Here is an 18,012-nt window from a genome sequence, read left to right as displayed (position 1 = left end):
ATTTTGTTGACCAGTTTTTACTGCATTAGTCGTAACCAAAAATGATAAACTGCGACATACCACAACAAAAACGAAAGGAAAGAAAGGTGAAACATAGCAAAAATGTCAAACCTTCATAGTCCTTCATGACATATATAGTACATTTTTTATAATTTTAACAATAGTAACGAAACGAAATTATCGTAATTTACATTTCTATCATTCTTGGTTTAAATATCACACCTTTAAAGTAATTGCTGCACGACCAATTAATTCATTATCATGTTTTCCCGTAGAGGCGGTTTGTGCAATTTCTTTCATCAGCTTACTAAGTCCTTTAACTCCTTTTACATCGAGTAATTTATTAACCTTTTCTTTGACAGTTTCTGCAGCATCAAAATCCCTTTGAGTATAGTAATACATTTGCATGAATTTTAGCCATATTTTTCATCATCATTCAATATATATTTCATATAATTCTTACCATATTTCTATCACCAGTACCTCCTCTTTAGGGTTGTCAATAATAGGTCTATAAATTTCACATATATATAAATTTACAGCGGCTAAGAACTTAGCACATAGTTGAAGTTAACTTACAATGAGAAATGCTCTTCCCAAATAGGATTTAGCGTTGTATGCTTTACAGATGTATTATAACGATGCGAAGCATTCGACTCCAAATAAATAGTAGCAAAAGGATCTGAAAATCCGTTTGCATCTTTTGGCAATAAATTTTCTGCTTTAATAATTTCTACATTAAGACGCATTTTAGGGGGTTCTTTTTGTCGTGCCATTCTCAAAATTTCATCATGCTTTGCATTTGATATTTTGAAAACTTCTTGCGCAAATTCCAAAAGAATATCGGGACATACGTCATAACTGTCACATCCAAAATTATTGCATATCTCAAAAAGAATTTCTTGGTAAAGATCATCAATCTGAAAAAAAGGACACTATTTAATATCTTTATGTACACTGATATATATTTTAAGAGTATACAAAAGTTTTTAGTACAATATGTATTCATAGAAACAAGTATTTATTATTTTTATGAACATAGAATCCTCCTAAACGGTTTGAAATTATTTATGTAAATTTTGTATTTATGTAATAGGTGTCGGTTTGTACGAAAAACAGGAAAGCAGCTAAAACAGAACTTTACACCAATGCAAATTCGTCTCCTATTTTCTGTAGAGTTGACTGCAGGTCTCTCGGCCCGTATCATCGGTTTACAATTACTTCGTGCAAGGACCAACGATAATATTCAGCGGAACTATGCACAGTAGTGCATGGCAGCGATTATTATTCGCCATGTCCCATAAGTAACTGATGGACAATTAAATATTTACAATCGTATTATGCTGGGTGAGGACAAGGTTGAATATTTCTTTTGCAGCTGGATTTAAGAAGAACTGGCAAAACATTTTTCCTTTTGCTTATTCTCGTCTAAATACGAACAATAATGGTATTGAATTTTCCTTTGAATCGTTTTGCAATGCATGAAGACAAAACAGTATTAAAGCTGCATATTCAAAATAAGCCAAACATAGTGTTCCACTTGGATGGGTTTTAGAACACCGTCTTAGGATTTCGGTTATAAAATGGGATGTGCGGATAGAGGAGGAGGATCTCTTTCTTGAGATATCTTGCTGAAACTTGATACACGTGTTCCTTGGGAGGAGGAGTTCGTAGATGGGCGTAATCGGACCAACAGAACGACCTTAATCGGAAACCTATAAATTGACATAACTAAGTCGCCATTTAAGATACACAACTGTAATATAGTACAACGAATCGTAATAACAAGGGGCACCTGTGCCTTGAATTTTTTTTAAGAAGTGGACGCTTAATATGTTTAATGTATGTATATATCTCCCAAACCATTTACGCGATATCACCTAAATTTGCACAGGACAAATTATGAAAGTAGGTCAAATCAGATGATAACCACGGCAGCTCCCCATATAATGGTTTGGTAAAAACTACTAAAAGTGTGACAAATCAATAACTAACTGCGTAAGAGACATTAAATTTTACATAGAGAATGAAACAAGAAAGCTTTATAAGAACAGGTCTCAAAATTGGACGATGCGCCTGGCATCGCCTACATTGTGCTGAAATCACATATCTCCGGACCTAGTCAACCAATTTCAGTCCTAGGACTATTTATACTTTACCATGTTACAGTGCGAAAATGGGCGAAATCAGACTACGCCTTCCTCCTTCTTTTAGAACTTCTGGCTGACTTTATATCCCATATATCGGGCAATGTGTGAGTTATCTTAACAAAATTGTGGTGGGGTGTGTTTCTCCTAACGGTCTATCTGTGTGCCTACCATAGATAAAATCGGGTGAAAACTTGTCGTAGCCCCCATGTAAGTAATATAATATATTGGTGATGGTATCTGAGGTATCTGAATGAAGCTCAGAGAGCATTTTTTCTGTTAGCAATATGTAGTAATGCTAAAAATAGATCAACTAGGGTCAATACTACCCCTATCTTCAAGTGTACATAAAATGATTTTTATTAATAATATCAATGGTTAATGCAACAAGATCAGACCTTTCTCTGCCGCAATATACCTTGCATAGAGATTTCCAACTTCCCAGCTGACTTTAAACCGTTTACCTTGCTCAAAATTTGTGATATTTTAATGAAATTAAGTGAACACGTTTTTTTAGAAATTATAGAATGATATTAATGATTTACCGCTGAATATGTAAGGATTTTGTGTAAACCTTGGTATAAAACTCATATCCTTAGTATAATGAATTCCCATCCCGTTTGAGTTTATATCTATGTGATTCATTTGATCACATTTCAAAATGTTTTAAATATTATTTTAGTTGACGCAAAGTAAAATATAACAATAAAACTAAGTGAGTCTATGTCCTATAATAAAACTTAATAAAATACCAAATTTGATTGTAATCCATTCAGGATTTCGCCGAATAATGAATGTTGAATTCTTTCGCAATATTTTTATACTCTCGCAACCTGTTGCTACAGAGTATAATAGTTTTGTTCACCTAACGGTTGTTTGTATCGCCTAAAATTAATCGAGTTAGATATAGGGTTATATATATATAAATGATCAGGATGAAGAGACGAGTTGAAATCCGGGTGACTGTCTGTCCGTCCGTCCGTCTGTCCGTCCGTCCGTGCAAGCTCTAACTTGAGTAAAAATTGAGATATCTTTATGAAACTTGGTAGACATGTTTCATGGTACCGTGAGACGGTTGGTATTGCAGATTGGCGTAATCGGAATACTGCCACGCCCACAAAACGCCATTAATCAAAAACAAATAACTTGCCAAAACTAAGCTCCGCAATAAGATACAAGACTGTTATTTGGTACACAGGATCACATTAGGGAGGGGCATCTGCAGTTAAAAATTTTTTTTTAAAAGTGGGCGTGGTCCCGTCTCTAATAGGTTTAATGTGCATATCTCCTAAACCGCTTTGTTTTTAGCACTTCTATTGACGGTGTGAAAATAGTTGAAATCGGGTGGCAACTCCGCCCACTCCCCATATAACGGTACTGTTAAATACTACTAAAAGTGCGATAAATCAAGCACTAAACACGCCAGAGACCTTAAATTTTATCTCTGAGATGGTATAAGATGACTTTATAGGAACCGCGTTCAAAATTAGTCAGTGGGCGTGGCACAGCCCACTTTTAGGTGAAAACCCATATCTTGAGATCTGCTCAACCGATTTCAACCAAATTCGATGCATAACGTTCTTTTCATGTTTCTATGTCATAGTGCGAAAATGGGCGAAATCGGACTACAACCACGCTTACTTCCCATGTAACACCATTTTCAATTCCATCTGATTCTTTCACTTTCCACTATGCAAATCAGGTAACAATGATTATATCGGGGTAAAACTTTGCGTGAATAATGCAATTAAAGTATGCCACCTTGCGGCCAAAAATTGTCTAAATCGAACCAAAACTGTTTAAACCCCTAAGTACTAAATATGTGGACCCCAGTGCCTATAGTTGACCTTCCACCGAAAATATCAGTCAATCCACAAAGAAATCTCAAACGAGTATACCATTTGACTTTGCGAGAGTATAAAATGGTCGGTTACATCCGAACTTAGCCCTTCCTTACTTGTTTTTATATAAAGTGTTGCCAACCCTGAAGGTATATAGCCAGCATTGATCCGTGCAAGTTGCAAGAGTTTAAAATGTTCGGTTACAATTGAATTTACAATGAATTTTACACTTACAGGTACACAGAAATTAAAAAATACTGCTTTTGGTACGTCATATATTTTTGTATTCAATATAATCTCCCTTAACTTCAATACACTCATTCCAATGATTCTCCAATAATTTTATGCCATTCCCATAATGACTTTCCGAAGGCTCTGCTCTGTTGTTGTCTGTGCAAGCAGTAACTTGAGTTTTTGAGTTGAGAAATGAGATAACTTTATGAAACTTGGTACACATGTTTCTTGGTACCGTAAGACGGTTGGTATTGCAGATGGGCGCAATCGAACTACTGTCACGCCCACAAAACGTCATTAATCAAAAACAAATAACTTTTATAATAGTTGTAAAACTTAATAAACTTTTTCCCATAAAAAACCATATTAAATTCCATCTGATTTTTACTTTCCACTATGCAAATCCAGCAAAATATATAAAGAAATCTCAAACGAGTATCCCGTTTGACTTTGCGAGAGTATAAAATGTTCGGTTACATCCGAACTTAGCCCTTGCCACTTGTTTTTAATTGTTAACGTGTGCGGCACTAACTTACCAAACAGCTTTTTTATATGCAATTCTCCATTCAAAATATGAAGTACTCGTTCGTCTGAAATACCTATGGCATTAGCAATTTCACACTTAGTCAAACTTGAATCTTCACTAACAATATTATAAACTTGCTCAATGATTTCTGGTGTGGTTGCGATTTTTGGTCGCCATTCGCGTGGATCGTCTTCAAGCCTAGTACGACCAGATTTAAATTCACCAGCCCAAAATTCAACGGTGCGTTTTGAAGGTGAGGCCTCCTTATACACTTCTAATAATTGTTCATAAATTTCCTTTGCTATTAAAGCTAAATTTTTTATATATTAAACAAATACTTCGGCACGTCAACTTCAAATGGCTTGTAAACAAAAAATTAAATGGCAATTACAATGACTTGTAACTTTGCATCTGTTCTCATGACAGATGTAGCAACTTGAAAAATATGGAGTTAGTAGTGCTATTTCTTGGTGAGAGCAGAAACTTTTCAACCAACTTGTATATTTTTCACTTTTATACCCACTAACTCTTCACTAAATTATTTTTATACATTTATTTCGTATTTAATAAAATAAAAAGAATGATTATACTTCAAATACAGACAAAAGAGGTGATAATGGTTGACGGGCAATAAACAATTGTTCAGTATTTCCCTTGTTTTCAGAAACCTTGGTGTTGGGCCGATCAGGTTTATTTTTTAAAGCACGGCCAAAGGCCACCGATGCAGAAACGAATTATACGCAAAAACCTAATAATGTGTTATTTATTTCCTGCATTGGGAGATGATGTTTTCTTTATTTCTTTCGGTTGTTTAAAAAATATGTACATATGGTAACACTGATTATATTTGAACAAAAAGCTAAACATTTACTTAAATATATTTTTGCACTATTTACCATGAAATAAATGTGAAGGAACGAATTAGTGAAGTGTTAGTGGGTATAAAAGTAAAAAATATATCGTATATATTCTTGATCTGGAGAAACTCCTATATACGCACATACCCATTTTATCCCCGAAATCTTGGGACGGTATTCTAAAATTTTCCTATCCACTCAATGAAACAAAACAATGGAAAATTATCATCTTGGATAAATGCCGTTTGGCACACAAACATTTGGTTGAGACCTTGAACAAGACAATGAAAGAAATTAAAAACAACTTATACCGCGACACCATCTTATTTATTTCATGTACACGGCCATTAGATAAAGACTTGCTTTTAATCAACACCACTTTGACATAATGTTGAAAAAGTACAAACTTAAAGTAAACATGCGTATTCAAATGCTTCAAGAACGATAATCACTGAATATTGTTCCAATGCAAAAATGTATTGCTGCACGAGTCCCAGTGATTCTTAGTGATTAATATATAAGTCACAAAGCTAAACGATATCTGTTTGTGCCTTAGGGAGTCTGCAGAGTGGACGCTGAAAGTCGAGCCATGCGCAAAGTTGATGAATGCCAGAAAAAAACTTCAAAACTGTGTGCGTACTTCTTCATACGAAATCGCACATGCTGCGCAGAGTGGAAGCTAACCGAAACCAAGCGTAAAGCTCATCAATGCGCGAAAACCGTTTTGAAGAGTTTTCGGCGCCGATTCGCGCTGTAATTGCGAATATATTATACATTTTATATTTACAAAAAAAAAAAATTGCCAATAACGTCTGTTTAAGATTTATTTTCTATTTTTTATTTCATATCACACGATGCACCCTGTGCAAAGTGTTTCTCTATTTTCTATCATTCCGTACTTCAGTTATTTGCTTCAACTATTGTACTATTTCTGTAAGTCTTTCTTCTTTTTGGATCGCCGCAATAAACAGACAGAACAGTGTTTTTAAGTTTAGTCCTGCGTTTTATTGAACATAATTTTCGGTGCCTCCTGTGAGGACTAAGAACATTGTTAACTTCGAGAGTTTCAGTTGCTGAATTACATAAGTAAATTATCTTGACGCTATCTTAAAGAATTAACGCGATATTTTGGGGTAAAGTTCAGTTTCTGCAGTAGCATTGTAAAGCGTAACCGCACTTTACATGTACATATATTGGAAATGGCAGAAATATATCTTCGCTAGTTTCCTGCATCTTCTGTTACTCGCCCCTTGGATCAGGTGCGCAAGTGCGAATTAGATTCATCCAAGGCCGAGCAACTGTTGAATTCGGCGAGATCCCATTACGATCACATGCTCGTAAGCCACGAGGCTCCCCTCAGTCTTCCGAAAGACGAGGAGTTGGAAGTACATTCAGCATGGTGGGACGTCACTGAAGAAATGTACAACGACCTATGTTTCAGTCTTATGCGCTTACGTCCGACGAAAAGTGACGAGTTACACGCTCCCAGGGAGAGCAATGTAGACTCGTCGGTCGTTGGAGCCGTTGCATATTCCATCATTTGATGGCGCGGTACATAATTGGTTGGCATTTAAGGACGCGTTCGATACTTTAGTTACCATTTTATCATGCCACAGCCCCATTTCTGGGGTCGACGCGGACGATCTCCACTCTCAACTAGATGGTGCGCCGCCTCTTGCTTCACGTCCAAACATGAACACATTGGGTGCAAAGTTTGGGCATTCGTTAATTTCGAGAAATGGCTCAGTCAAATGGCCAAGAGGCACTAACTCTATATTATTTTCGCTGAGGGTATGTTAAATCAAAGGTTTATGCCAATCAACCAGCAACGCTCCCGGAACCCGAACACAAGATTTAGCGCACTATCGTCGTAATTCCATACGAAATGCGGCACCGGTCATCGAAAATTGGCGTAAACAGACTTAATGGCGCCTATGTTTACATCTCCTTACACTAAAATCCCGTTATCACAAAAATGAAAATAGGAGTATACATTTTTATTTTTGCATTTTGAACTTAAAAATATTAAGAAGAAATACATGTAGAAAATTTGAACTGAATTACCTATCTACATTTAGTTTTTAGTTCACTTAAAAAATAGTGTCGGGTGAATGCAGACTTTATTGACTATGTGTATGTAAATGAAACCATGTGCGACATGACCTATGTTATAGGTTTATAACATACCAAATATGATTGCAATCCATTCACATTTTCGTCGAATATTGAACTTATATGCAATATTCGGTTCGGTTGCACTTGAACTTAGTCTTTTCTTACTTATTTTTTTTTATTTTATTTTTTTTTGATATTGAAGAGAAGTATAATATAATATTCTTAATGTGAAATTGTAATAAATTAATTTCAACTAAAATGGTGACTGAACTATTTTTCTATGAGCATATACAATATTTGAATTCAAACTCACAGTCATCAAATGACATGCAGATGTTGCAAATTGGTCAATCAACTGCCTGCGAATCCCACGAAAATGGTTGCTTGATATGCTACCATTTTTGTTCAGCATTTTTGAAATTTCATTATACGAACTAAACGATGGTATTGTTTGTAATTTTTTATTAGAAGATTTTGAATTCAAACATAAAAGATTAAGCGCTTTACTAAATGCGGCGCAAGTGCTTCGGCTCGAGATTGGCTGAGGAAGTGAAGTAGTGCTCATTTTTTGTAAACGAAATCCAACACACGTAACTTCTGAACACAAAACTGAAGAAAAGAAATTTCACACTCTTATGCAGTTAGTTTTCACGAAATAATTTTTCCTTAAAATAAAAATGCGCCGCTATTGAACCTTATAGATTTAGTGCTAAAGTTTAGCAGAAACGAATGAACCAACTACATCAGAATCCACGTAATAATGCTTATGCGTACATATCACATACTTTGTCCATGAACCACTTTGTACATTTGGTTGAATGTTTAAACATTATAATACAGTATATACCATATAGAACATAAACATGTGTTTTTCTCCGCGAGCATCATCAAGAGGAAATACGCTCGTTTCTTTCAATGTTCGTATTTTTAGATTGTTAAAAGCAACTATTGATAATGAAAAATTTCGAAAACCATAATACATATGTACATTTATTTACATATGTGTATGTATGATAAGTAAAGCATTTGCCAACAGAATTCGCCATATTATGTGCACAAATATACTCTAATATTATTTACTTTTTCTAATTATTTACTTGGGTAATATTCACTTCGGTTACAAGAAAAGTTGGGATTTCCTTGTTCAAAATGATATTTCAATGAAGTTTGGATATTTGATATGTGGAGTTAGCAACGATTTTCGAATTGTTATTAGCAAATAAGGAACTTGGAATGATACTAAATTTATAATGATTGACCCAAAGTTGATGTCCTGTGTTCATTTTCTTAGCAAAATAAATTTACATTAAATTTTGTAAGTAGAATAAATTTAAGAATATATGGCACATATGTACATACATATCTATATGTATATCCGAAAATATGCTTGTATTCTGTTTTACAGAAATTATTATTTTTTCAGTCAACAGTCAGGTTGGTCGCTACTAGTACCGTGTTGCCAGGTATTGCAATAAAAAATATTCGAGCAATGTCAGGCGTAAAATAGTGCTTTTAATTTTCAAAAAAACTCAGATATCAATGTGGAAGGGCCCATTCTGCAAAAATAAGCAATGGAAAGCAGAAAGAAATTTTACTTCATGAATTCCTCTTTATGATTAACGTTATTATACAAGTACTCTTGTGGTTTGAAAGTTTTAAAAGGTGGGCGTAGCCCGCTCCCTAAAATGTTTAATGTATCCTTTCAAACCATTTAAGCTACATCAACCAAATTTGCACAGGACAAATGATTTTGACATATCTTGCGTCAGTGTGAAAATAGGTGAACTCGGATGATAACGACGCCCACATCGCATAAAACGGTTTTGTTAAAAACTACTAAAAGTGTGATGAATCAATAACTAAATACATCAAAGACATTTAATTTTAAATCTAGGATGGCACAATAAGGTTTTATAGGAGCAAGTATCAAAATTTGACGATAGACATGGCTCCTCCCACAACGCAACCACGCCTACTTCCCATATAGCAATTTTAAATTCCATTTGATATTTTCACTTTCCAATATACAAACCAAGCACCAACGAATATATAGGGATACAAATATACACGAATATTGCTTTCTCAGGTTCAAAAATTGTCAAAATCGGACTATAACAATTCAAACCCCAAATACCAGAAATGGCTGACTTTCTACTGAAAATATCGGTCAATGTGTGAGATTTATAATTGAAATTAGAAGAGAATCTCTTCCGGATGGTTGAATCGATATTTCCCTTAGCCCCCATATACCTAATCGAAACATTTTAAAATTTCTGGCTGACGTTATACCCCATATATTGGCCAATGTGTAAGTTATCTTAGTTAAATTATGTGAGCGTATTACTCTCCTAACGGTGCACCTCTGTGCCTAAAGTGAATAAAATCGGGTGAAAACTTGGCCTAGCCACATATAACTATTATCAGGATTTTCAAGTATCCGGTTTGCTCTCCTCCCTATATATTGGTAATGGTATGTGAGGTACCTCAGAGAGCATCTGTTTTTGTAAATAATATGTAGTAATGTCAAAAATAGATAAAATATGTTAGATATCTCAGCAAAATTAACTGAAGCTATAATATTGGATATACTTTAGTTTAATACGTGAAATTATATTATATTATTCTACAAATAATAATGTCCGTTATTTTAACAAACCTTGTTATATTAATGGTATAGCGCTGAACATAATTGGATTTAGTCTAGACATTGGTCTTACATCACATCCCTAATATCATCAATTGGAATCTTCTGGTTAACGTTTTGTACATCAATCAGCGTATAAAATGTACGGCTACACCCGAACATAGCTCTTCTTTACCTGTTTAATATGAAGTTTTGCCAACACCTGAATATATTTCCCCGGTTTTGATCGTTGCAAGTTGCAAGAGTATAAAACGTTCAGTTGCACCCGAACTTAGCCCTTCTTTACTTGTTTTAAATTAATTAATTTATAAAACAATGTACAACTATTGCATGAGACTAACAGACATCATACTTATACACGTTTGTTACATCGTAAACACGCCACGAAAGTGTTCTAAAGACCTCGACAGTTTTTTTGCTTTTAAATCTCAGCGCCGTAATTTCATGTCATTATTTGAACAGTGATATTTAGACTATTTTGAATTTTCTTTGAGGAATCAAGATAAATCCTGAGCTCCACATAAATGTTGTGTAACGTGTATGAGACTGCTATTAGGTTGGGTTAAAAAAGAACCCAGACTTATGCCATTTGCTCTACGAATGATTTGGACCGAACCAAAGCATCATGTAAGTAACTGTTAGTTTTGTTTGACTCAAAGAAAAGGCACTACAAAAGTAGCAAAGTTTAAACATACTACCCAGTATCCAAACTTGTCTTTGGCCAACAGACCAATCCTAAATAGTACCGAACTGCCTGTGCCAAAGCCTTTAAATCGATCAGGATTATACTCCGCAACTTGTTCTATGTCAGATAATGAAGTATCTGAAGATAATGACTCAAGGTATAAACCGCACTTATTGACATAAAGTTATTTAAACGATTTAGTACGTAATTTGAATCAGTCTAATTTACTTCCTCTTGATTGAAAAACTTTTTAGCTTCAACATGCTGACAATGAAATATAACTTTGCGTTTTTAAAGCAGCTGATTTAGTCTATTGTAATAATGTTCCTGTTTTGATGAATTTATTAAAATTTGAATATGATCCAAAACCACTGGCGATTGTTCATTGACTCCTCAAAAACTAGTTTGAAAGCAAAGTTGCTGAAATAAACTTTCTTCAGGGCCAGTTGCTTATTGTTCTGACATGAAAGAAATTTCTTCTGGAATACAGTAAATACGCTTGAACAATTTGTGACAGTTTCAAAGTCATTGCACTTTTGCTTGGACTACAGCTTGGTTACACAAAATTTTTGGCTGTTTAATTGCAAATAGATCACTATACAAAGAAAGTGTGGTCCAAGCGTAAATCACTCACTCGCAGGCCATAAAAATGTTCAAAATGATCCTTTAGTGAGCCCTGGTGATATTATTTTACCACTATTGCACATAAAGCTCGGCCTGATAAAAACTTGTGTAAAAGCTATGCCTAGAGATGGCAGTGGATTTGTATATCTGAAATAGAAATTCTATAAACTCAGTGAGGTTAAAATTGAAGATAAAGATTTGGAGTGTAATATGCCCTTAAAAATACATATGCTGGATCTCATCTGGATTTCTGTTTCGCATATTTTAGTGCTGTGAGTGACGAACAAGTCGAGAGGTTCCATCAAAACATTTTCTTAATAGAGAAGCGCTATCAACGGAAATTGACCGCAGGGCTACCAGAAGATTATTGTTGGATACTAAAAAAATAACATTCAGAAGCCAAATATTCACGAAAATTAGATGTTTTTTCTATATTAGGCAATAATTTCTCTAAATGTCTTAAGGAAATATTTGTTTTGATGTCAAAAGAAAGTCGAACGTGTAAATTTTTTTTTCATTCACATATTATTGTTTAGTAGTATATAACAAAAAAAGTCAAAATTTTGTTAACCAGGGGAATTAATCTACATGAATTATTCGATGAAGATATTAATACAGTTCATAGCGCAGAAAGGAGTAATATGGGTTACATTATAATAACCCAACAGCCTATTAATTTATTCAAAATATAAATCAAAATTATTACAAAACAAAAATTATGAAATTTGACACAACTTCAATGTAACAAATAATGATGCTCTCATGGATTTCATAAGAGAAAAACTACCTGAGAAAAAACTTGCCGTAGTTTATTGCCAAAGTATTGAATTATACAAAGTCATTTCAGTTTTTATACTATTGCAACATATTGTACAGAGTATAATAGTTTTATTCATCTGACGGATGTTTGTATCACCTAAAACTAATCGAGATGGATATAGGGTTATACATATATAAATGATCAGGATGACGAGACGAGTTGAAATCCGAGACCCTGTTTGTCTGTCCGTCCATGCAAGCGGTAACTAAGCGAAAAATTGCGATATCTTGATTAAAGTTCGTAAAAAATTATGATAAAGTTGCACATTCTAGAGGCAGAGGAGTAATGTAAGTACCCATATCACCTACATATGTACATATGTACATATTATAGCTACACATATATGTACATTCATATTTACATACAATTAGAACTAAATCTATTCTTTTGCAGAAATACATATATACACAAAGTACAAACTTGTACTCATTTGTGGTCCCTACTGTACAAATATATTAACACTAGAACTACGAAGATTTACCATATACCTATTTCAAATAGGTCTCTCTCTCTCTGAAAATTAGAAGCGTAAGAACAAAATAATCTATAATATTATTATATACATAAATTTAATAAAAAATCATGACAACATCGTAAAATATTAAATAGCAATAAAGAGGAAATGGTATAAATAAATGATGCAACCGGTCATTTTGACCGGTTCGTAGTTCTAGTGTTAATATAAACTTTACAATTTTGTTCATAACATTGTACATAATTCTGCTACTAAAACTCACACTACGGGTGAAAACGTTGAAAAAGGAACTTACAAACTTATACTCATTAGATCTTAGGGTTTCAGTAGGTATCCACTCAACAAAGGTTATGTTCAAAACCACTATAAGTATAATAAATTGTCAGAAGCATTTAAATAACCGAAAAGATTGAATACCAGTATAAAACAAGAAAAAACTTCGGTTGCACCGAAACTATAATCCCCTTCACAAATACAAAGCTTTCTTACAAGAACTTGATTCCGAATTAATTTCGTAAATATACCTCGTCAAATAAAAAAGTTTTCCATGCAAGCACTTTATTCCGATTGTTCAGCTAATATGGCAGCTATACCTATGCTAGTCATCCGATCTATACAATTTCTTCGCATATTGCATTATTGCCTTAGACAATAATTCATGCCAAATTTCTTTAAGATATTTCGTCAAATGAAAGTGTTCTCCATACAAGCACTTGATTCCGATCGTCCAGTTTGTATGGCATCTATATGCTATAGTAATCTGATCTAAACAATTTCTTAGGATATTGTATTATTGCCTTTGACAATAACCTATGCCAAATTTCGTAAAGTTATATCGTCAAATGAAAGTGTTTTCCATACAAGCACTTGATTCCGATCGTTCAGTTTGTATTGTAGCTATATGCTATAGTGATCCGATCTATACAATTTCTTCGGATATTGCATTGTTGCCTTAAAGAATAATCCATACCAAAATTCGTGAAGATACCTCGTCAAATGAAAGAGTTTTCCATACAAACACTTGATTCCGAATGTTCGGTTTGTATCGCAGCTATGCTATAGTGGTCCGATATCAGCCGTTAAGACAAATGAGCAGCTGAATGGGCATGGCTGAATCAACTCAACTCATAATGCTGATCATTTATATATATACAATATTTTATAAGGTCTACGACGTTTCCTTCTGGGTGTTACGAACTTCGTGGCAAACTAAATATAACCTGTTCAGGGTATACAAATTTTATCTTAATCTAACATTATCTTGACATCCTTAGGATACAGTTCGAAAATTAGCACAACCGAACTACACTTTTATATATAGCATAATAAATCAGATTCTTTCTCTTTTTTATCAATAAAGATATCGGAATAAAAATTTTCAACATTCAGTTATAGCGGTATTAACACAAGATATTTATATAAACTTGAGCGAGAATATTTCGATTAGCATTAAATCATCCGGAGAAATCTACATTTACATTATTACCGTATAACTTGTACTCATTTGTGGTCTCTGCGATGAGCCATATGTACAATTTCGCGGATACGTTAATAAGTAAAATTAACATATTTGGAGTGTGAATGAAAGCTACAGTTAAAAATATTGTCATGATGACACAACCAAATTGTATACATAATGACTAAAATATATTTAAGCAAGAAAAAACATTAACTTCAGTTGAACTGAATTTACAAATAAAAAAGTTTCCATACAAGAATTTGATCTGTCAGTTTGTATGGTAGCTATATGCTATAGCGATCGTTGGACAATATTTGAGCCAAATTTTGTGAAGACATCTTAAGAAATAAAAAAGTTAGTACACAAGGAATTGATTTTAATCGTTCGATTTGTATGGCAGCTATATGCTGTAGTGGTCCGATCTGAAAAATGTTTTCGGATATTGTATCGTTGGACTATAATTTATTTCAAATTTCGTAAAAATATCTTGTCAAATAAAAAAGTTTTCCATACAAGAACTTCATTATGATCGTTCAGTTTGTATGGCACCTATATACTATAGTGGCGCGATAACCGCGGTTCCGACAAATGAATAGCTTTTGGGGAGAAAAGGACATGTGAGAAGTTTTAGATCGATCCAAGTTTTGACATTCGGTATTATCGATATCAACCAAACCGGTCAAAAAAGTTTCGGTTAAAGTGTTGTCAAACTTTAACTCTTTTGTGGTATTACGGGTTTCAGGTCTGTGCCATTTTTAAAGTGTTTTGCTCCTTTTCAGTCATTTGTGTTTTTATCCACTGCGCACGAATACGGCGTTCATAATATTGGTCATGTAAAAAGTTCGTTTCTTATTGATTTTTCAAAACATGATAACTTTGTGTATATTTGTCCGATTTAAGTCAAATATGCGCCGTTTTGTTCGTAAACTTGTTGCCAACGAGATGCCAACTTCATTATACCCCTCTCGTAGAAGGCTACGCCTATTGGCAAAAAACTAGGAGAACTAATTTTCACAGGCCTCTCTTGAGGCCAACTTCTCACCATTAAACGCGTTCGCCATGGACAGGAAAAGATGGTAACCATTTGGTGCCAGGTCCGGACTACAAGGTGGGTGCATTAGGACCTCCCATCCGAGCTCCCGGAGCTTCTGGCGCGTCACCAAAGACGTGTGTGGCCTGGCGTTGTCCTGATGGAACACAATTCGGCCTATGATGATCAAAGATGGCCTATTCTGGGTGAGTGCTGCCTTCAAGCGGTCCAGTTGTTGGCAGTAGACGGCCGAATTGAGCGTTTGGTCATAGAAGAGCAGCTCGTAGTAAATGATTCCTTGCCAATCCCACCAAATACACAGCAATACCTTCCTGGCCGTCAATCCGGTCTTGGCCACCGTCTGGGCCGCTTCCACGAGCTTTGACCTAGACCGTTTGCGCTCGATGTTGTCGTAAGTGACTCATTTTTCATCGCCAGTCACAATTCTCTTCAGAAACGGGTCGATTTTGTTGCGATTCAGAAGCGATTCGCAGATAGAAATTCGGTCCATCATGTTTTTTTGCGTTAGTTCGTGTGGCACCCAAACATCGAGCTTCTTTTTGAATCCAAGGTTATGCAAATGGTTTCAAACGGATTCCTGGCTTACCTTTAGTTCGTCAGCAATTAAATAAGTGCTCATGTGACGGTCTGTTTCCACTATTTCCATGATTTTATCGCAATTTTCGACGACAGGCCTCTCGACGTGTGGTGCATCTTTGACATCGGAATTACGGAACGGAACCTAGCAAACCACTTTTGTGCTACACGTCCGTTTACAGTATCGGGCCCATAAATTAAATTAATTTTTTCAGCCGCCTTGGCTGCTTTTTCGCCTTGATCGAAGAAAAATTCTAAAATATAGCGAATTTTCTCTTTGCTGGTGTCCATCTTTGACGAGCGCTCACAATACTGAGTCAATCACGTACTGAGTCAATCAATCGAAAAACTGTCAAAGACAAACTTTTAGCGCGAATAAACACGTTTTCAGCGCCGTATAGTATGACATGATGCGACCGTAACACTAGTACTATGGACATTAATGCCATCTCTTAGATAAAAACCGAACGAACTTTTTGCTTTACCTAATAATTAAAACCTCTTTTACTGAGCCAGCCTAAAGTTAAAATTATTTAATCTGCATTTTTGATAACTACCGTCGGCAAGAAAACGTAGAGTTTGTGGTAATGTTCCTGTATCTATTATAGTAAAAAACAAACAAACTGCTTATTTAAACGAAAATGACTTATAAATCTGCAACGAACATTATTTAAAAGCCATTTAATTGTCAATAAAACTTTGATTTACTTGGCCTTAGGAAGTTCCGATGGGTTTGAATGATCGCGAAGGCTTTATCGTATGCGCAGCACATTTGGTGCCAACATTTTTGTCATCATAATATAAATTAAAACTAAGTCCATTTTAGTAATTATTCACTGAATTGAATTGTTTTAATTTTACGTTAAAACTTTTCAGCTGTTTTATTATCTGTTAAATATACACTTTCTAGGTTAGAAATACCAATGCAACTTCAACGGAAATTAGTTAAACCTCGTAAAAAGTTGGAGTTAAAGAGTTTGGTTGAACTGGTTTTTAACATCAACTCAATTGAGTGGGGTTGAAAACCGTAATAGGTGTATTAAAAACTGAGAGACTAGTTCACGTATATACAGGCGAACAAACGGACATGGCTAAGTCGACACACTTATCGTATATATGAGGCCATTTAAATTTTTTGGGCCTCCAGCATTTCCTTCTGGAGGTTAACTTCGTGGCAAACTTAATATACTCTGTTAAGGGTTTACAGGTATATAAAATGTAGCAGCAAAAAATTGGCCTCATACAAGTAAATATGCGAAATTCTTCTTTGAGCCAGGGTGTTAATAGAAAACTTATGTTAATTAACTTACATTCATTCCTATAGCAGATTCCACCAATTCTTCCTTGCAGCTTTTTAACTCATGGATATGTAAACTCTCTTCGGGACCAATAGATGGAAGATTTTTATTGCATTCATTTTGAGTATCAGCTTTTTCGTTATCTGCTTCATAATCAACTGCGAATGGTTCAAGGTTGGTTTTCATTTCTGTTTCTTCTAAATGCGATTTCTGCTTCAAAAGAGACCCAAACTTTTCAAAGAAGCCACCATCGGTATCTTGTAATCTATGATTGAGTTAAAAGCAAATTTTTTGTATGAATATGAAATTATGGTACAGTATATTAATAGCGAACGGGCAGCACTTGTAGCGCAACCCTGCGGTAACATGTCTTCTGACGCATGCGCAATGTGTTACGATTCTTTCTTGGTGGAGATATTTTTTTTTTGCGTTAAAAAACATTGCTATAACCATTTATTTTGGTTTTCTATAAATTATTGTATTATAATTGATTATAAGTCTTGTTTTAAAAATACAAGAAAAAAAATTTATAATTTCATTTGTCATTTGAACCATTCATAATAGTAACAGTAAGTTAAAATATGCAAAATAAAACATTGCAGCATTGAAGATAGAAGTTATACCACTTTAATGAGACATCCGCATACTCTCTTACTTCAA

General features: G+C 34.6%; 1 protein-coding gene across 3 annotated transcripts in view; it reads right to left on the bottom strand.

Moving 5' to 3' along the window:
• stac (C2 and C2B_Munc13-like domain-containing protein staccato) overlaps window positions 1-18,012 on the bottom strand; it is a 51,594-nt gene that overhangs the window by 24,361 nt on the left and 9,221 nt on the right. Inside the window, exons 2-5 of one of the 3 annotated variants that reach the window (XM_070106051.1) lie at window positions 17,365-17,617; window positions 580-920; window positions 464-511; window positions 223-382 (exon numbers count right to left, since the gene is read on the bottom strand). In XM_070106051.1, the coding sequence (XP_069962152.1) occupies window positions 223-382; window positions 464-511; window positions 580-920; window positions 17,365-17,617 (802 nt within the window). Of the gene's footprint in view, window positions 1-222; window positions 383-463; window positions 512-579; window positions 921-8,033; window positions 8,437-14,454; window positions 14,488-17,364; window positions 17,618-18,012 lie in introns of those variants that run through there. The other 2 variants (XM_070106060.1, XM_070106058.1) reach the window with 2 other exon arrangements.

Source organism: Bactrocera oleae, chromosome 2, assembly GCF_042242935.1.
Source record: "Bactrocera oleae isolate idBacOlea1 chromosome 2, idBacOlea1, whole genome shotgun sequence".
Classification (NCBI taxonomy): domain Eukaryota; kingdom Metazoa; phylum Arthropoda; class Insecta; order Diptera; family Tephritidae; genus Bactrocera; species Bactrocera oleae.
The sequence above is the reverse complement of the archived record's forward strand: the minus strand, read 5'-3'. Positions and strand labels throughout refer to the sequence as shown.